Genomic DNA, 20,883 nt, shown 5'->3' with positions numbered 1-20,883 from the left:
ATGGGGAAGGTGGCCCTTTCCAATTGGAGGAAGAGTTACAGGGTTAGGGTTGAGCTGGGGTCCGGGGTGGTTTCTGGGGACAGAAAGGAGGCCACCCAATGACCACAGAGGGCATGGAGGCCTCACCTGAACCCCACAGAGAAAGGCAGGGTCAGCTGGTGAAGGGAGGAGAGGGGTCAGCTTCATGGAGACCAGAAAATGCTGAGGTCAGGCCTTGCAAAACCTCGGAGAGCTCTGGGGTTCTAGAACTTGGGGCCGACTCCAGGTTCATGATGGTGTCATGTATAAAAAGTCTCTGAGACAAGAGCCAAGATACACGAGGAGAACGAGGGAGAGGGACGAGGGGGAGGAGGAGGCGTCTACAACGTCAGAAGAAAAATGGCAGAAATCTTACGTCCAGGCAAAATCTCGTGCAAAGAAGCATCACTCAGAACAGCCCAAAAGTGAACACTACCCAAGTGGCCATCCATGGCTGGATGGGCAGAGAAACAGGATCGTCCACATGGAGGAATATTACTCAGCCAAGAAAAGGAGTGAAGCTCTGGCTCAGGCTGCAGCATGGGTGGACCCTGAACACAGGATGCTCCGGGAGAGAAGCAGACACAGAAGGTGCACAGAGTGTTATTCTGTTTACAGAAAATGCCCAGAACAGGCAACTCCGCAGACAGAAAGTGGGTTTGCAATTGACTAGAAATAAAGAGGTTAGGAGTGGGGGGTGCGGAGTGACTGTTTAATGGATACACAGTTTTATTTCAGCGTTGATGAAAACGTTCTGGAATCTGACAGCGGTGACGACTGCACCACATTGAGAATGTGCTAAAAACAAAAATCACTGAACTGCACACTTTAAAAGGGTGAATTTTACGGAAAGTGAATTAGGTTGTCATGAAGAAATGAAAAATAATTTAAAAAAAAAAGATTTAAAAGATGATGCCGGCCTTTCTGCCAGAGAGCATTGCTAATGAGGTCATTAGCACACATTAGCGCCGAGGTCCCCGTCACAGAACTCAACCCAGAAGGCTCCGCTCATGTTTCCCAGCGCCAATGCAGAAACCGGATACGCGGGAAAGCTGGAGGGGGGCGGTGATGATGGCCGACAGATGCCGCCGGACGCCCGCCTGGCAGAGCCGACCCCTGTGTCAGCACCAGGCATCGGGAGGATTTTTCATCCGGGGCCCCTGTGTCGTGGGGTTGGCCCCAAGCTGGCCATGGCCGTGTGCCTGTCTCAGGATCTCACCACCAGGTCCTGGAAAGTAAATATCCGCTCCGTGCCATTTCCACCTGTGGCTGTGCATTTGGAAAATCTGTATTTAGGGCCCCAGGCACACGAAGCACTGCACCCACCCCACCCCCGGAGAGCACTTCACCTGCTTTTTCAACTACTGTTCTCCAAATGAGTCCTAGTTCCACGGCTTTTTCGGAATTATCTATTAAGCAGAAACGAGCCTTTGTGTGATAAGCAGAGATGTGCTACATGCCTGTGGGGACCGACTAGTGGTTCTGTTCAGCCAGCGTCCGAGCAAGTTTCCAAGGCATTCGGCTCCGATGGCCCAGCCCCTGCAGCTCAGATGCCTTCCCGTTAGTCGCAGCTCTCAGCCTCATCCCCCACCCCGACCCACTCAGATCCGGGAGATAATCTCTCAGGAAAAAAGGACTTGCCACATTCGAGTCCTCAGAACCTCTGACGGGACCGTATTTGGAGGTAGGGTCTCTGCAGATGGGATGACGTGAAGGGCCTGAGAGGAGGTCTTCCTGGAGGAGGTGGCCCTGCATCCAAGGACAGTGACCTCAGAAGAGACAGAAGAGGAGAGACACAGACACAGAGGAGACGCCACGTGGAGATGGAGGCCGAGAAGGGAGGAAGGCGGCCACCAGCCCAGGGATGGACGCCTGGAGCCCCCAGAAGCTGGAAGAGGCAGGAGGGACCCTCCCCTGGAGCCTCTGGAGGGAGCACGGCCCTGGGACACCTTGACATCAGACGTCTGGCCTCCAGGACAGGGGAGGATGGATGTCTGTGGTTTTAAGCTTCTGGTTTGTGCACTTTGTCGCGGTCGCCCCAGGACCCCCACACAGCGTCCCAGCAGAAAACAAACCTGCTTCTGTGAAAGTCAGCGGCCGGGCCACAGCCTCAGCTCCTCGCAGACGTGTTTCGCCAGCATCTCTGTCGGAAGTGAAGAAAGAGCCAGGAGCGTGATGGCCGGGCGTAAGTGTCTCGGCCGGCGCTGTTTGCCCAGGCTCGGCCAGCGTAACGTGTCAACTCCCAGTAAACTTACCTTGTTCGTCCCAGTTTCACTAAATACCTAGTGACAGGAACTCAACATTTAACGTCGGATGAGGCTTGTCAGGACCGGCAGAGACGCGTGGATGTCTACAGTGCATCGGCATTCACAGCTGCCCCCACAGGCTGTTTGCAGCACCACAGACCTGCCCGGACAAGGGACGAGGCATCGTGAACCACAGAAGGTGACTCGCTCGCTCTGACCCTCCGTCCCCCCCGCCTGCTGGTGACCGGCTGGCCTCTTACACTGTCCTAATTACCTGCACAGTGGAAGGAGGAAGGTTTTGTTCCACCAGACACTGATTTCTCTCCAATGGGCTCCTCCGTGGAAGCCTTCCTTTATCCTCGGTCAAGGTGCAGAAATGACACACTTCCTGCCTCCCAAGGCAATGACCCAAACTACCCCGCAGTCTCTGGAAGCCCTTGAGAAGGCAGGAGTCTCTCTGATTGTGTGGGGACATCCGTCCATCTGTCTCAATTCAGAGTTCAGGGCTCTGCTCGGGGACCTGCTCAGCTGGACCCCCCGGACAAGCAGGAACTTTCCAAGGACCCGGTGAGGTCGGTGCATGTGTGGTTTTGCAAAGTCCATTCCGCTCACCAACTCTGCGGGTCAGATAACCCAGAACGTGGGGGCACAGTCCCCTGAATGTCCTGAGCACACAACACGATTCGAATGGGTGACATTTTTCTACTCTGTGTGTGTGTGTGTGTGCGTGCGTGTGTGCGCATGACATGGTGAATTTTTTTCAAACAACTGTTAAACCCTTTTCAAATATGACTGTATTGTGTCTTTGGAAGGATGGCACACATGACTCTTTTCACATATGAGTCTATTATCTCTCTGTGAGGATTTCTTATGTGACCATGTGTGTCTTTGGGAAGATTATATATATAATACATAGGGCATTATAATGTATACGATCGTAATAATATGCATTTCCGTTTTGGAAGGATTCGTGGGGAAGGAGCATGTTTGGGGCATATTGCACCCTAGCATCACATACGGAGCTTCTAGAGAGGAGGTACTCCGTAAACGGCTGTGATGACAAGACATACCATGTCCCCAGAAGTCCCCCGTCCGGAACACTCACGGTCCGTCCTGAAGGAACCAGCTCGCACGTACGCACATCCCTCCGGGGCTGGGAGACTGTAGACCGACTCGCTCAGGGTGGCAGCAAGGCCCCGTACAAACACATTCTGCTCCACGTGGCTGGTCCTGGTCTGAAGAATGTGGAATGAAAGTGAGACCGCAGGCAGGGCCTGGGGACCCCGGCGTTGCCGGGACCAGCTGTCGTCCGTGTGACTCAGAAGCGCGCTTCCAGCGTCGGGAGGAAAACACGTGCCCTGTGTGGTCGGTCCGTTTAGAGCTTCCTCAGGCTGCTCACTGCCTGAATGGCTTCCTGGCGTCTGCAGCACCATTCCTGGTCCCTCCACCCCGTCCCGAGTCGTCCCACGCCATCCCAGCATGTCTTTCTGCCATGCGTTTGTATTAAATACTGCGGACACATCCCGGCAATTTAAACATCCACAGAGTGAGTCGGGGGCCCGTGTCTCTTTGTGGGAAGAGCCGGAGCGGACGGCTCCACGCAGCTCCCATGGGTCTGCTCGGCGCAGGGGAACGCTGACATCCCCGAGGAGAGACGCTGAGAAGTGAGCAGGTCCAGGAGCCAGCTTCACAACGGGCGCTTGCGGTGTCTGCGTTCCTCCCCACATCTCTGCTGGAAGAACCGTACATTTGAGTCCCAAATGCTAACGCAGGTGGGCGAGGTGAGAGCGTGTTAGACTTTTAGGCTAATTCTCCATGATTTTACGTGAATGGCAGAAACGGAAATACTGAGAAGAGAAACCTCAGAACTTCAATCAATTCCCCCCCCAACAAAAAAAATGCATAGATGTTATCTTGTAAACAAGTAAGATTCAGCAGTGAACACTCCACATTTGTCTTCTAAGAATCTCCATGTCTCAACAAAAGGAGATCGTTTTTTTTAAACCCCGTAAAATGGGGACAGAACCACAGAACTCCGTGGAGATGACCACGTCCCTCGTTTGGGCTCCGTCTCGCTGGGAATATAGGCACGCGGGTGAAATTTAAAACAGCTTTATTTTTTTTCCCTAACAACTGCTCGGCGAGCCCTTTGCAGAGCTCCCCCCACCGCTGCCTCCGCAGCCCCCCGGGTGTGTGGTTTCGCTTCCGCTGAGTTTTCCCTCTGTCCCTACACTTCCTATGACTGAGTACGAGAGCGGCAGACGCCCCGGCAGAAACCTCAGGACCCTGGAAGGAGAAAACGGCCGGCCATCTGCAGGAGGCAGAGCCCATGCACTTCCGTGGTCAGCCTAGGGCTGTGAGAACCGGCTGTACGAGACGGCTCTCCGAAGACGCCCAGCCTGCTCTTCCCGAAGGCGCATCCGCGTGTGCAAGTTAAAATAATTTAAAAAGAAAAACAAAACTGTGTTCCAGTCCAAGGACCATCCGCAGTACAACCCATGGGGAAAAAATCAGAAAGAAATTCAGACCGACTGTTCTGGGTTCAAACACGCCAAGAATGTCTTAAAGGCAGAGTCGCCCAGGCCTGGCCTTATTTGAAAAGGATGCGTTACAACTGGCAACGCAGTGAGTGGAACGGTCTCCTAAACAATGTTACACAATAGGAATGGATTTCCTGAGCCAAGCTAGACTGTTAAGGCTGTCTTCACTATAAAATAGCTGTGCTGATTACATTTTTAACCTAGGCCAGGATTACCAAAGCTGGCTGCATTTGCCCCGGAAGGACAGAGCTCTCTGGAGGCCCGTGATGGAGACGCCGGAGTCGGCCATCAGTCACCCCTCCACGGCTACACCCTGGGGCCGCTCACAGGTCGCTCAGGCCTTGAGGACATGCCTGTCTTCAGTGACCCGGCTCCTGTGTGGACACCCGCCAGGATCCCAGTCCCGCAGGGCACACACAGGCTTGGGGGAGAGGGCTGAGGGCTCGGACCACTTTTGCAGCATCCGAGTCGGAAAAGAAAAGGGAATCTCAAGTTGGAGCCTCAGCATCAAAGAGCGAGGTCCTCAGAACCCCTCCCTGGCCGAGACGCTTTCCAGAGCCGAGAGCGACCAGAACCCAGCGGAGATATAACCCACCTGCCCGCGGCACACCTGGGGCGACGGGAGCTGCCCACCTGCCAGGGGACTCACTCACCCCCCGGGAGTGAAGAGGCCCCCAGCCCCCCCTCACAGCGCAGAGACCCCCTCCCTTGGCCCTCAAGTGGCCTCCTCCACCCCATGTTTGCCTGGCCCGGTGTTTCCCCCCACATGTGTTTTTTATCGGAGCCGGGAAGCCGTCGGAGAATGGCTACGTCACCTCATTAACGTTCCTTTCCAGAAGGAGATAGAAAGCACAGGCCGAAAAGGTCTCGTTTTAAAAGTTGATTTTTTTTTCCCATTTATTCTTTTTTTTTTTTTCTCCAAAAGGACTCCAATGCCATTGCAACGCCATTGTGGAGAATCCATACACGGTCCCAAAAGAAATCAAACAAAAGGAAAAGTTTTAAACTGGAAACCAAAAGCACGGTGGGGGCTTTTCACAAGTGCCCTGACTGCTGCCCCCCAAATGCAGACTTGATTGGAAACAGGGAATTTTCTCTCTTTCCTTCCCCCACCTTCGGGGAGAACAGGCCCTTCCCTAAGGGGTTATAGAAACAAAAGTGAGCCCCCAGGAGAGGGGACCAGACGCCCACCAGAAACGCACACACGCTTGGGTGTCGCCTGGCAAACAAATGCCACGTTCAGCCACCGCGGGCTTGCCCATGTCTTCCCCCCATCGGTCTCCTCTGAGGAGAGGTGAGAATTTTTTTAACACTTGAATACAAATATTTATAAGTTTATTTATATCTCCGTTTTACAAGATGTACATTCATACTATATGGTTTGACAAAATACACTTTGTAACTAGAACTAACCTCGAGGGCATTTCGTGTTGGGGGCCTTCGAGCACCGCCAAAAAAAACCTTCGGTGTGTGTATGTGCGCGCATGTGCATGTGTGTGCATGCGTGCATGTATGTGTGTGTGCATGTGTGTGTGTCTGTGCGTGCGTGTGTGTTTTATCCCCACAACAGCAGACAGCTGTGTGATTTCATTTGCGCGATCCCTGAACAGGTCTGCAGGTCCAGACGCACCTTGCGTGCGTCACCCAGACACAGGCTCTGTGTCTTAAATCATCCTGACTGCTTATAAATCCGGGGGAGGAAGTCGGGGGGGGGGGTAGTGGGAGCAACAGGCTTAAGAAATAAAAAAATAAAGACAAGGCAACATCCAATTTACACTCAACATAATTAAAATAGCAAGATATTTATGAACTTTCCACCAAAGGAAATAAAATAAATAACACATCCACAACACCCACTGTCGGGAGGCAGAGAAGCCGGCCCCCCTGCCGTCAGCTCTCCGCGCGGCCGGGCCGGGCGTGGGAAACCATCGCTTTCCAATAAATAGCACGTTTCGCAGCTTTGAAACTTGATATTTTTCTACATTCCTCAACTGATTTCTCGTTAAATATCAAATTTCAATAAAACATTTATAAATTGCATCGTGTTCACGTGTATTGAAAAGTCAGCATATTCCTAAGCTAATTTTTAATAAATTAGGCACCAGTTTTGTCTCTTTTCCCCCCAAATGTTGAGCTTGTCCCCGGAAAAGCCCTCCTCAATCCCAACCTCCCAAACTTGGGGGAAAAAAAGGAGAAAAGTGCCTCAAACATGTTTGTCATTGAAGTCAGCATGGTGGCTCTTCTGGGCCCCGTGACGCCGCCAAGGGAAGGGGGAATGGGGGTCCCCCTTGGATCAGGGGAGACATCAAAAGTTTCAGTGAAAGCCAGAAGTGGGCGCAGGGAGGGCTGGGGTATTGACCGGGATGGAGGGCGGGGGTGGTCGCGAGCTCGACACAAGTCGCGTCCCATCTCAGCGTCCAGATGTCCCCACGCGTACGGACCACAGACGCCCATGGCTGAGGATACATGCTCACGCCCAGAACTCACGCCTGCAAGAAGCGGGGGTGGGGGGCAGCTGGGGTGCCCAGTGCAGAGGGGAGTGAGGTGGGCCAGGGGCCCCTTCACCATGGGGGCACAGGAGGCTCTGAAGATGGGAACTTCCCCAGCGTGGGACGCCAACTGCGCTCCACGGTGCACATGGCAGCGTTGAAAACACATGTGCTGGGGCCACTCTGTCTGCAGCAAAATGATACAGGAACCACATCTGGGTCCCGCCTTGCCTCCATTCCTAGTGGAGAAAGCCACACACAGGGACCTTATGAAAACTGACTGAAATAGGGCACCCCTGTTCCCTCAGGAAGGCACCTCTTGCTAAATCTTTACAACACCTGGTGGCAGGGCTTGTCAGAGCACTGCATCGCGTAAAGTACACCCAAAAGTCATATCCAGTCCAGACAACACCGTCCCTGACGAGGTGACCGTGGAAGCAACACAGCCCCACGGCCAAAGGAAGAGAAAGATGAATGAGTCGGAAACGGATGGAGCAGAAACAACCGAACTGCGTAAGAGCAGAGCTTTTCCCTGACCGGGCGATGAACGCCCTGGAAGTGCTCTTTGGCCAAGGTCTCAGACAAGGAAGCCGGATCCGTGGCTCAGCCCGGCTCCAGCCAGCAGAGCCCCACGTTTCGTGGCCACGACGACCCGCCGCTCAGCCAGCACGGCTGCAAACGCGGGCCGGCGCTCCCCTCAGCGTCACAACCGTCACAACCGAAAAGCCCGCACCCAGCGGCGTTCACACACAGTCCCGTCCGACTGGCTTTGCAGGTGACACGTCTAACTTGGCCTCCAGCCTCGCCATTGTGCTACCTGGAAGTGCCGTGAATGATGCTGAAAGAGGGTCTCGTCTCGGGCAGAAAGCACCAGCAGCCAAAACGCTATGTCCTCCTCATAAATTCAGCTTCTTACGGCCAGCGGGGGTGGGGGATCTGCCATTTCCACACAGAGAAGCCACGCCAGCCATGCTCCACGGCACTGCCACTCACACAGCCCAGAGCCTGCTCTGTTCTGGGGGCCCCCTCCGCGAGGGGTCCCCCTGGCCCGCTTGCCAGGTCAAGTCAAACAGAAGCAAGGGTTAGGTGACCCCCACCCAGCAGGCCTTTTAACCGGCTAGTCTCCCAGCCTCTGCCAGCAGCCGGCAGCTCTATTTTAAAACTTCAGATTCCACATGCATTTCTGCTCAGGTGCAGAGTCTTCTCTTGGGGAGGGGTGGTGACAGAGGGCTATGTTTTGATAAAAAGGATGCCAAATAGTTTTGGAAAAATATAGGGATATGCACATTTCACCTCCAGCTTTTGCCCAGCATTAAATTTTAGGATGAACACGGCTCATGTGAAATGGATCCGAAATGCATTTTTTATTTTTTGCATTTAAAGCAAAGTTCCAGTTTATGTAGGGGATGTAGGGGATTTTTTTTTTTTTAAAATTCACAGCTGTTTAAAAGGAAAGCTGCACAGAGGAGGCAAATTCCATAATACTATTAGCACAAGGTGGTGGGGGAGGGGTGTTGTAGGTGATTTTAAAATGCTGACCCGGCTTTCTTTCCCTCCATCACTTTAGCGCTTTATGAAGAGTCCAAACTTGGGGGGGGGGTTTGAAGGGGCCTTTTGATTAAAAGAGCTTCAGATGATGCAAATGAGTCTACATTTCAGATTAGGAAGAAGGTAGCATGTATTCCCTTACACGAAAGAAAAGTAACTTTTTTCTGTCTTGGAGAAACATACCGAAATCACGGCTGAGGGAAAAGGCAAATCTGGGAAGATTCAAAGCTGGTTTGGAAATAGAGTGAACTGTTGGACTTCAGGGAACTGGGTGGCCAGTTCCATGCTGGGCAGGTCTGGATTGACTAAGGAAAAAAAAGGAAAGAAAGAAAGAAAGAAAGAAAGAAAGAAAGAAAGAAAGAAAGAAAGAAAGAAAGAAAGAAAGAAAGAAAGAGAGAGAGAGAGAGAGAGAGAGAGAGAAAGAAAGAAAGAAAGAAAGAAAGAAAGAAAGAAAGAAAGAAAGAAAGAAAGAAAGAAAGAAAACAAACGAGAGATGCGAATTTTCAAGGTAGACATGTCTAGCAAGGGTGCACCGCCCCCAGATCCCACACAGCACATGCAGAGAACACCACCTCAAACTCAGGTGCACCATTTGGGACCCTGGACGTTTTGGGTATATTTCTCTCAAGCGACGTTCCCTGTTCTCCAAGCCAGCTGCCGAGACAAGCTGCTATTGGGTGTTTACACAATGGCCGGGTGGGGGATGGGGGACCAACGCATAGGGGAAAAAAAGGTGGAGAAGGAAGAAAATCCGGAACTGCCATCCCTAGAAAACATTATCTTCAAACTCACTGCCTGGACGACGTGTCCCGGGCTCTTCCCTTCCTAGAAACAGCTCAGCCACCGCCCTCACAATCCCCCAGTGTCCCCTGTCCTGCTCTGTCCCCGCGTCCCACGCCTCACCTCAGCACGCCCCACCCCGGTCATCTTGGCACTGCGCCCGCAACATGCAGGAGGAGGTAATGCCCTTCGAAGTCCAAAGCTGACAGGTCAAGAGTGCACAACTAAGTTTTTTTTAAATCTATAATATTTACAATATTGCACTTTACTGCACCGAATTGCATGTCACTACCGTTAATGCTGCATTACACCTTAAAACCACGTGCCCCTGTGTCCCGATGCAAGTCATTTGCATCTGAATTCTGTCAAACAGCGGGGGGCGAGGGGAGTCAATTCAGGAATCAAAGACTGGAGAAGTAATACAGTTGCCTGTTCGACGGCACAAGAAATTCTGAACCCGGTGCTTTGGGGGCCAAACGTTTGCATGGAGACGGTGAGTCGGGTCCCCAGGAAGGTCACAACTCGGGACACTGAGGTCCCCCCCACCACCACCACCTTGGCGAGGTCCTCAAATGCGTTTCATTATTGCTGCCTTTGGGTCGGGATGGAGGTGGGCGAGCGCACAGAGCAGGGGCTCCTGCCTCGGATGCAAAAGTCCACACTGAAATCCGCACGGGTCCTGCAGCTTCTTGGATGAAAGTAAGTCCATGGCAGTGAATTAAAATTATTGGCAACCAAGCATTGGCATCTTCAGCGGAGACCAGCCCCAGATCTTTTGGTTTAATCGACTCTTAAGATCTCGGAAAGGCGCGTAGGAGGCCGCATGCACAGGGTGGGAACGCCGGCAGCAGAGGAGAACGCGGCGCCGCCGCGGGGCTGCACGTGGCCCCGGATCCCAGAACGCACAGACCGCGGGGTGGTCCAGGGCGGAGCTGGGTGGTCTGAACGTCACCTGCTCTCTCTCCCCCACAGGCTCTGCGAGAGTCGGGCGGGGTCTCGCGGTCCCGGGACGCCCCCTTCCTAGGCCTGCCCGGGGGCCCCCAGGCTGCGACGCGCGAGGAGTCCGCGGCGCCCTCGCTCAGGGGCGTCCGCGTTGCGGTCGGGGGTGCGGAGGGGTCGAGTGCAGGACGCAGCGCGGACGGGGCGGCGGGGCCGGGCCGGGCGCGGGGCCGGGCGGCGGGTCAGAGCCCCAGGGCCTCGGCGTGCTTCCGCGCCTTCAGCCGCAGGTCGGCGATACTCGAGTTCTTGCTGTTACTCTTGGCGGCAGCGGCCACGACGGCGGCGGCCGAGGCCGACTCAGCCAGGGACGCGATGGGCAGCCCGAAGGGCGGTGGTGGGAACATCAGGTAGGGCGCGTGGGCCGCCAGGTGCGGGTGCAGGTGCGGGTGCGCGTGCGCCACGCCTTCCAGCTGCAGCTGCGCCTGGACCTGCGGGCAGACGAGGCGCAGTTAGGACGCGGCTTGGGGGGGGGGCTTTCCCGCCCCGAGGACCCCGAGGGCGCCCCCTCTCCTGTGAAGCCGTCGCTTCTTCCCCGACCCGGGCTCACCACCCACTGTCCTCTGGACACCCGATGTCGGACGGGGTCCGTGGCCACTTTGGACAGAACCAGGGCTGAGGAAGCTGCAGTCCCCACACGCACATCCTTGCGAGCACCGGAGTGTCTACAGCAGGCACACCCTCCTCATCAGGCCCCCAGCTGACTCTTGACCCTCGATCCCCGACTCAGGGCCCAGCCTTCAGCTGGGGCCTCCTCACACTCTCCCTTCCGGGGTCCCCGAATCTCCCAGGAGCACAGTCAGATCTGCGGGCTCCGGCCGCCTAATCTCGCTGGGGCCTAATGGCTGAGCCCACGTCGGGGCAGCTGTTCCTGTGATGCTGAGGGGCGGCCCTGCCCAGCGGCCCTGGACGACCCCCTGCCTAGGGCTCTGGGAGTCTGCGAGCCCCGGCTCTATTTCCACGATGCCACACGGAGCTGACCCTCCCTCCAGGCCGGGCCAAACCCATGGGACCGCATGCCCTCAGCAAATGGGGTCCCGATACAAACCCCCGGCCTGGCTGTAGGAGCCGAAGTGCTGCGTGAGGAGGCCACGCCTCCGCTCTGCCCAGAGCACCCCTCCTCCAACGTGCGCACCCCCGCCCGCCACCCTGGGGCCCCCAGCCCCGTCCTGCCACATGGGGGCCACAGGCCGGGTCCCTCCTCCTGCCTGGAGTCTCTCCACCCACTCAGCGAAGGTCCAGAGTGGAGCGAGGCCTTTGGGACAACTGGACCTTCTGGCCGCCCCCACGTCCGCTCAGGGCACCCTGCGCTCTGGACCCCCTAACTCTCCCTGGATTTGAGCCAGATGCCCCCCACTCTGAAATGCAGAGCAGAGCAAGGCCCACGTCCCGGAGGGGAGCAGACGGCCCCAGTCCGTCCGGACAAGCTAGGGGCGGAGGGTGGGGATGCGGGTGGGGTGGGGTGCAGAAGCTCCAGCCCTCAGACTCTCGAGCAGCAGCAACCCCTTCCTCCCGCCAGGCTCCTGGGCGGCGAGCGGGTGGGTGGTTCCTGGGTGGGTGGGATTTTTCCCTCCAATTTTTGTAAAGTTATGTTTGGGTTTATGTCCTAGCCCTCCCACAGGTACCTCGTGGAGTTTTACAGCGTGATGTTAATACGTGCCAACGGGTTTATAAATGCCCCCTTGTAAAAGCGGCCTCCTTTCTTCGGTGGGGGTGGGAGGAGGCGGGGGCGGGAGGAAGCGGGGGCAGGACGCCAGTGTGGCGGGGGAGGCGGTTCAGAAGGAAGGAAAAAAACGAGCTACCTGTTGGAAAGGCATCCTCAGGGCGCCCATGTTCACGTAGGGCGCTACCCTGCAGGCGTCCAGGTGGCTGGCGGTGCCCAGGATAACACCTGCAAGGAAACAGGAGGTGTGAACCCGCCCGGTCCTCCCAGCCCCTCGCCGGCCTCCCCACGCGCCCCACCTCCATGCCCGCCACCCCCACACCCACCTTTATGCATCTGGTTTTCTTGCTTGCGACACTTGGCTCTCCGGTTCTGGAACCAGACCTGGGAACGGAGTGGACAGACGTGCACCCCTGTAAGCCACAGGGCCACCAGGAGGGAGGCCTTCCTTCTCAAAGCCAGAAAGCGTGCAAGGCACTTGGAGCGTCGTGAGAGGCAACCTGGCCCCAAGGAGCCAGAAAACCCACAGAGCTGCCCCATCGCCTGCCTTTGTCCCCTCCCTCCCCCCACCCAGCCCCTTGTAGCCAGCTACCTGGAGCTGGGAATTGTCCAACTCACTTTTCAACCCTCCCTGTCCCTTAAATGAGACAGGAGCATCAGTAATCACATGTTTAAAGTGAGAAAGTGGGTGCTGGGGGGACGGAGAACGTTCCATTCTGTGTGAGCAGCCCCCCTCCAACCGACCACGCTTTGGACAAGCCTGACCTTCCACCTCCCAACCTTAGTGCCCAAGGAAGGGGTGGGGGACACAGGTGGTTACCCATGTCCAAATCCCACGCTGTCCCCAATCAGACTTGGACCACACAGAGTCCAAAAACTTCCAAGTCCTCTGTGCCTCCGTTGGAAGCCTGGAGGGTCCCAGTTAACACTGCAGAGTCGTGAATGACCTTGGTCCCTGAGGACCTGGCTCACCCCCGGAGGGCAGGCTCCCCGCTACAGGCACTCGGCCTCCCCGCCTTGGGAGGCCTTATCAAGAGTTTGGGCAGGAAAAGGTGTTGGGACCCTTCCCAGTCCTGCTAGTTTCACAGGCCGGATGTCAAGATTCGGGTGCAAAGCCGCCCCAAATACACCCCACCACTCCCCACCCTCACCCTGCCTCCTCCCCCAAACAGCCCTGGTGCCAAACACCATGGCCCTTAGGCTGTCTCTGACCAAATCTGGGTTCACCTCCCTCCTTGTTCTTAGGCAGTTAATTCTTCCTAAGTGGCTTTCCCCAAAACTTTCCCTCCACCCTCACTCACCCTCCTGCCATGATGGTGGTCACAGACCGTGCAGAGTCATTAGCACAAAGAAAGCCTTCCCCTGGGCCACACTGCACTGCATCCAGGGAGCTCGGGGACCCCGCTCCAAGCCCAGGGCCTGGGGCTCCTGCCGCTCGCTCCCTGGGGATCGGGGCACTTCAGCCCCCGGGGAGGCTGGGAGCAGCAGGCAGTCGGGAAAGCTGAGCTTTTCCTCCGTTCCAGACTCTTACGGGCAGTTTTCTATCTAATCCCGCTTGTCAGAATTGGCTTTCCAGAACATTCGAGAGCTCACCCTGCCAGGCTGCAGGGGGGCTGGAGAACTTGGACGCTGTTCCCCTGAAAAGTATTTCCAAAAACTGTGCCCCCTCCAAGTTGAGATTCAGCCCTCTGTCCTCCTACACTCATACTCCTCTTCCCCTCTACACCCCCCCCCCACCCAGGACTCCGCCCACCCCCTTGGGGTGGGGGTCGGTCTGGACCCTTTGTGACATCCTGGGTGCCCCTCTCTCCTTGGGGTCCAGTATCCAACCTCGGGAGAGCACTGCCAGACAGGCAAGTTCTGCCCACTCCCCCACAGGGCATTTCTCAAAAACAGAATCCGACTTAAATCTAGAAAGCAAGCTCTCTTTCCCTTCAGCAGGGGGGGAAGGAAAAAAATAAGATTATGGAGAATAAAAGTGATGAATTAGCTGCTTCGTTCAGCGATAATAAATCAGTCTTGGGGTGATTCACGATCAATTCCAATTAGTCCTGAATATGCTAAGTAAAGCACAGTACACTGGTTTAGACAGTTATTTCTTCATTAAGGACCAGTCACTGATTTCTTTCACAAATGCTGTAATCTGATTTCCTTTTGATTTCCATTACAGACAGTGAATAATGACATTTAATTTAGCGCTGCGCCATAAACCCACAGATATTTGTTGTAATTAAATTACCGCCCGCTCCTCACCGTGGTCTCATAACTTTCGATTATAACCCTGACAGCTGGGTGATATGAGCTTCCCGCACAACACTAAAAATAAAAGGTTAATAAGGACCAGCTTCCAAAAGATCTTCAATTTATTTACAGCAAATTTCCACACTAAATTGAAACTCTAGCCTTTAACAACACAGAACAGGCTGTACCGAAAAGGATTACCAAACAGTTCAGAGACAGGATTAAAATATAGTGCATTTTGCTCTCTCTGTCTCTCTCTCTCTCTCTTTTTCTTTCTTTCTTTTTTTTTTTTTTTTTGCCTCCCCCAGCCCCCATGGCTTCTACACAACGGGGTAGATGTTTTAACTAATTGGTTTTTACGAGCACTTTCTGCCTTCTTTTTACGATGCAATTCTTTTCCCCGTGGCCAATAGGAAATTATTTCTTTTCTTCTAGTCCCTTGTTTATTTTTATTATTATTTACAGTTGCTAAATTGTAATTCACCTCTGGATCGATAAGCACTCACACTCCACTGCCCCCCGACCCCCGCCCCTTTCATTTTAGGGCTTTTCTCAAGGTCTGTCGCCACCCAAGAAGCAATTTTCTGCCAACTCGGTCTGGCCTGCTAAGGTGCTGTTCAGTAATAGACTACTGAAAGAAATAGTGTGGAATTAAATTACAAGTAATTTATTTTTATAGAAACAGTACATCACGGCCTGGGAGATATTGCAGATCCCAGGCAGAAAGACTGTGAGATGACATAAAAGTTGATGTCCCCTTCAGCAAAAGTTTAATCTTTTCATTAATTTAAATGGTCCAGCCCCATCCATCTTTCCAGGGAAAGGTGGCCAGGCTCCCCCCTCCCTCCCTCCCCACCGCTACCGACGCCCCAACGGACTCCCCTGGGGAGGGGGTCCCCAGAGCTCCCCCACCTGTGGTCCCACCCCTGCGGGAAGGTTCTGGGAACGGCTGTGGCTGCAGACAATTTTGCAAAGGATTGGGACGGTTGCATTTCATCTTAAGAAACCCTTTTTTAACTGCGTTCAGACGCAAGGATAGAAGGGGCAAGTGTGCAGAAACCTTCCCCCCCCATCAGTTAAAGATTTTATAAAACCCTTTTTGCTTTTTCGTTTCAGCAGTACCATCGGGACGAAGGTGTGTTTAAACACGCTGACCCTACGCCAGTAAGAAACCCGTTCTTTCAAAGCCTTCGCTTTTCATGGCCCCTCCCCGTTGGCATATTAATTCCATTTATTTAAATAACCAGTCCCCGGAGCCCAGGGACCCCCGACCCCTTTTCCTTCTCTCCTGGCCCTGCTGTCCTGCCCGGAACCGTCAAAATCCACGAGTAGGCCCAGCAGAACGTCCAGGCCCCACCTCCCAGGAGGGGTCCGCGGTACCCGAAGGACGCGCGATTTGGAAGCGAATCTTTGCTACCCTTCCCCACAAATAAATCCATCCATTCAACTTAACGTTTGCAACGTCCGACTGCAGATACGCAGGAGCGTCCCCGCCGAGCACGTGCGGCGCACACCCAGGGCCCCCGCAGACGGCGGCTCGCCAGATGGGGCATCACGAATTCATGCGCCCGCGCCCCCCTCCCCCGCCTGCGTCCCGGCTAATCCGGCCCCGCGCGGGCATGAGTCGCTCATCAAGACGCCCGGAGTGCGGGCGAGACTCCCCCCTCCTTCGCCCTTCGCCTCCGCTCCGCACCTCTCTGCTCCCGGGAGCGGAGGAGGGGGGCTGGGCGCGAGGGGGTTAGACTCCAGCGGGGCCGGGGGCGGAGGATCGAAGCCGTAGGAAGGAGAGAACCAACTTCCTGACGAGCCAGAGGTGGAGGGCGGGCCTGCCAGGCGGGGTGCGGGCCCCCGACGCGCGAGGACCCGCGGCGCCCCCGGAAGGCCGGGCTCCCGCCGCCCGCAGTGTCCCCGCGCTCCGGGAAGGGCCGGGCGGCCGGGCCAGGGGAGCCGGCGCGCCGGCCGGGCCCGCGGCCTCACCTGCACGCGCGCCTCGGAGAGCCCCAGGCGCTGGCTGAGCTCCTCGCGCATGAAGGCGTCCGGGTAGTGCGTCTCGTCGAAGAGCCGCTCCAGCTCGTTGAGCTGCTCCAGCGTGAAGTTGGTGCGGCTGCGCCGCTGCTTCAGCTTCGTCTGCCCGTCCTCGTCCTCCGACTTGACGTCCTCCCGCTTCTCCTTGCAGTCGTAAATACCTGCAGGCGGGCGAGGACACAGCGCTGAGGCCGGGGTGGCCCGCCCCGCGCGCGCCCCGAGCCCCTCCGCCGGCCCCCGCCTCCCCGGCCCGGGGTCCCCGCGCGCGCAAGGAGGAGGGCCCCGGGGGGACGCTCGGCGCGGCTGGCCGAGGCCCGCGCGCGCTGGCGGCGGAGGGGCCCGGGGGCACTGGCGCCCTGACGCAAAGCTGCGCCGAGTCAATAGCGCAAACTCGAGGGAAGACGCGCTCCTTTGTAATAAGTCGGGCCTCGGCGGCCTGGTGTTTCTTGGCCTAATCTCCGAATAGTTTCCTCAATTATCCACTTCGCCTCTGTTGACATATTGACATAGCGTAACCTTCTCGCTCTCTTTTCCGAAGGGGAGTAGGGTGTTAAATATTAAGTCAAAGAAGCTTAAGCAGAATCGTTCGTGTGGGGTCCCTGGTGGGGCGCCTGGGAAGGGCGCAGGGAGAGCCCAGGCCAGGCTGGGGTCCAGGCCTGGGGAAGCCTGCAGCGCAGCAGCGCAGCAGCGCAGCAGGACGGGGACCGCGCCAGCCGGGCCGGAGCCTCCCTCTGGACGCCGAGGAGCTGGGCCCGCGGCCTGGGCACTGGTCTTTTTCTGACCAGGAAAGCAAAGACATATCTTGCGGAGCACCCCGGAGCACAGTCCCCTGGCTTCCTGGCTTCCCTTGGCGGCCCAGCTGTCTCTTGGACATACATTCTCACATCCCACCAGGACTCCAAGGGTGGCACTTTCTTATGTCCAAAAATTATGAGCTGCTGTGTTTGTTGTGGGCGGGGGCAGGCCATCCGGCAGTAAGGTCAGGATTTAGGAGATTCTAACCGAAAAACTTGTCCTCCCTACCTCTAGGAAATGCTGCCCCTCACCCAGCTCAGGGGCTTAAAATAAAGGGTGGCCCCTGCTGCACAGCGGGTCGGAGCTGCGTCTTGGCAGACTTTGGGTTTCCTTGTGCTTTTCCTGCCCGTCGTAGGGCCTGCTGGCCACAAGCAAAGAGCACCTCCATGCCCTCGTTAGATGTCCCCTAAGTGTCAAGGAGAAGAGACTGGCCTTCAGGGGGCTCTGTCCGAGGAGGCTGGGGTCCCACCAGTTCTGAAAGCGCTGTGGAACCCCCTTAGCAATAACCCCAGACTTGCAAAGGAGGAGGACCCAATTCCTCTGTGGGGCGAGGGGAAACCCCGGGCCCCCAGCCCCCCGCTCACATACCCGGTGGGGCCCCTGAGTTGGACACCAGAACCCAAGCCCTCAGTCTGCCTGCAAGTGTCTCCTGAAGGCTTCTGCGCACTGGGCACTCAATCCCAACTGGGATTTTAAAATCCCCTCTGACCTCTTAATAGGAAGGCATTTCCAGGAACACCCTATTTTACCTTAACAGTAAGTCCTTTCCCAGAGGCAGCCCCAAGTCTGCTTCCTCCTTCAGGTCTCTTAAGTCTGAACCCCAGGGACTGGTCCCAGATGAGAAGCTGGCCTTCCAAGCCCTTCAGATACCAGGGCACGCTTCACAAAGTCCACAGGCTCCCGTGCGTGCCCGGCTCAGCAGGCCTGAGACCTCTCTGTTTCTCTGGAGCCCAAGGATCTCTCATACCTCATTGTGCTCCCGTCCTGCAAATCCAGCCCGGAGCTGAGTCCTCCCCTCCCCAGGGTCTGCACAGACAGGCCAGGGAGAAGGTGCAGCTCAGAGGGCAGGGTGAGGGGGCATTCCTGCCTGGGCTTCTAATCTTGCCTTATTTTCCTGTTTTGAAAAGTCCTCCATTGCACTCTGCTCTGCTTCCAAGGGTTCTTTTCCAGGGTTCCACTGCTTCGGCTGTCCGGGGTGAGAGGAGGCATGCAGACAAGTGGGCTTAGCCTCTAAGGAGGATGGCAGAACCCAACAGGAACCCTGGGAGGTCAGCTGCCTGGTGCCGTGAATTAAATGTAGGCCATGACGAGTGCCCAGCCGACGGACAGCTGTGTGTCCATCAGAGCAAACTCTCTCTGTAAGCACTCAGTAGCCAGGTGTGTGAGGTCTTGCCAGGGGATGAGCCCCGAGGTACGTCCGGCGGGCCAGGCCCAGGCTGCCTGGACTGTCAGCGGTCAGAGCCTTACTCCTAAGCCTCTGTGCGTGCCAGCTTTCTGCTCCTGCAAAGTCAAGGTCCCAGAAAGATGTCTGAGTCATCCTCCTGACCTCAAAGCCAGCGCACCAGGACTCTGCCACCAAGCAGTAAGGGTCACTGGAGCATAGGCTCCTGTCCCGACCCCTCGCAGCACAGACAGGGAGGGAAACAGGACCCAGGGGCCAGGTGCCAAGCTTCCTCATTCCCACTCTTTGTAATGAGAAATAGACCTTCCTACAGTTTCAAACGGTGCCCCCTACGTTATTCCTCTGGTTTATAGCTGCTGGACACCCTGTTTGCACAGATTCCCCAGGTTGGGACCACTCCTGTCCAGCTGTGGGAACCCTTGTAAACCTTGTCAGTCTTCCCAGATGCAACAGCAGCACGGACCGCCCGGGAGATCTCGGGAGGAGCAGCGAGGAGGAGGCCCTGGATGCAGTGGGCCTGCAGCGGGGCGGGCGGTGCTCTGACAGCCTTGGGTAGGACGGCCAAGGGCGCGTGGCCACGGGCTTCCCTGGGCCCTTCGGCCCCGTGCAGACTCTTAACCACCTGCGGGCCCGGGACTGGTTTTAATTTACAGGCCCGCGGCAGCCAAGATCAAATCCCAAGGTTCAAGGGGAAAGTTTCCCGAAGAGGAAACAGTGCGGAGAGGTTCAGGCGGCGGAAGAGGCGACCGCGCGCGTTGCCTCCGGGACCGCCGGCCAGCGCCATCCTCCGCTGCCGGTTTCTAGCTCGCGAAGCCGGCAGGCGCTGGGCGCCGGGAGAGGTGTGCACGGATCTCTCCGCGGCCGTGGGAACGGATGCAAGGAAGACCGACAGGCAGACAGGCACGCGCCCAGCAGCCCTGCGGCCTCGGTTTACAAGCACATCCACCCAGATTCACCCCAACGCAGGAAAGTTCCGGCTGCGGCGCCCAATGCCAACGCCCCTGAGCGAAAGCGCTCGGCGGGCGGAGCGCGGCCTCAGCCTCCTCTCATCCTCGGCTCCCCTGCCTCCCTCTCTCCCTGTCTCCTCGCTTCTCCTGCCGAATCCTAACCCCCCGTTTGGTCTCCTTCTTACGAAAAGACTGGCGGTGGATTGCCGGGGCCTTTCCGTCCGAGCCGTGGCTGTGAATTCAGAGTTTGGGATCGAATTGAGAGCGATCCGCGGCGCCCGGGGCCTCCTCGCGCGCGGAACGAAGGGCAGGCGGACAGGCTCCGAGGCGAGGAAACGCCGTCCCCGGGAGGGGCCCGGAGCCGGCGTCCGGCGAGCTTACCTTCCGCAGCCCTCCCCGCGCCGAACTCTTTCAGTTTGTCCTTGTCGTTGTCCACGTGGTCCTTAAATAGATGCACCGGACAGTGGCCGCTGCTTTCCGTTATCTCCGGGAGGTTGGATTCCGAGCTCCCCAGCTCCCGGGAGCGCGCCAGTCCGCTCTCCAAAACTTCCCTGTACGTGATTGAATCCTTCTTGCCGCCGCCGCCGCCGCCGCCGCCGCTGGTCTCCTTGCTTTTCTGGTCAAAAGATTTGGATACAAAAGCCGTGAGCTCCTCCATGGCTGCCCGGGGCTGCGGGGGTCCGCGGGGCTCGGCGGGGCTGGCTGGGAGCCGGGCTGTGGTCCGCACGCCTCCCGCGCGGAGAGGACGGTCCGTGTGAGGGTAGGTCCCTCCAGCTGTTATTTATGCCTTTCAATTTGAGATCTCACTATTTATACACGGCTACCTCCGCCCAACCCCCAGCCTGCCCTGTCTGCTGCAATTACAGCTCCCGGCTCGGCGGCGGGCGCACGCAGAGACGCTATCTCTCCCCCACCTCCAGTCCGGCAATTGGCTTTCTTTTCATTTCATCACTGTTTGGCGTCTGTGCACCTTGGTGTGGAGAGGTACAGATCAAGTTTTTGAAGGGAGAGAGAGAGCGCGCGCGCGCGCGCGAACGGGCGCAGGCGCCAGCGCCCCAAACAGGTACCCGCATTCTCTCAATGGCTGGCGGAAACGAAACTCGAGGAGGAGTTTAGGGATTGTGAGGACGTCCTTGCCGGCCCGCAGAGCCGGGAGGAGCGCAGCCTCGCCCCCCGAATGACTGTAATCCCGC

General features: G+C 56.7%; 1 protein-coding gene across 1 annotated transcript; it reads right to left on the bottom strand.

The window, feature by feature from the left end:
* Positions 1-10,733: 10,733 nt before the first annotated feature.
* Positions 10,734-20,439, bottom strand: SHOX (SHOX homeobox). Its single transcript, XM_072956606.1, has 5 exons — positions 20,072-20,439; positions 16,499-16,707; positions 12,607-12,664; positions 12,420-12,508; positions 10,734-11,048 (listed from the first exon to the last, which is right to left on the bottom strand). The coding sequence occupies exons 1-5, from the start codon at positions 20,346-20,348 to the stop codon at positions 10,803-10,805; spliced, it is 879 nt and encodes a 292-aa protein (XP_072812707.1). The 5' UTR covers positions 20,349-20,439; the 3' UTR covers positions 10,734-10,802.
* Between the last annotated feature and the right edge of the window lie 444 nt (positions 20,440-20,883).

This window comes from Vicugna pacos, chromosome X (assembly GCF_048564905.1).
Source record: "Vicugna pacos chromosome X, VicPac4, whole genome shotgun sequence".
Lineage (NCBI taxonomy): Eukaryota > Metazoa > Chordata > Mammalia > Artiodactyla > Camelidae > Vicugna > Vicugna pacos.
The sequence above is the reverse complement of the archived record's forward strand: the minus strand, read 5'-3'. Positions and strand labels throughout refer to the sequence as shown.

Coding starts and splice junctions, on each gene's coding strand:
- SHOX (XM_072956606.1), bottom strand. CDS start 20,348: ATGGAGGAGCTCACGGCTTTTGTATCCAAATCTTTTGACCAGAAAAGC. Junction 12,509..12,606: donor AGAAAACCAGATGCATAAAG/GTGGGTGTGGGG, acceptor GTTTCCTTGCAG/GTGTTATCCTGGGCACCGCC. Junction 11,049..12,419: donor TGAGGATGCCTTTCCAACAG/GTAGCTCGTTTT, acceptor GTCTGCCCGCAG/GTCCAGGCGCAGCTGCAGCT.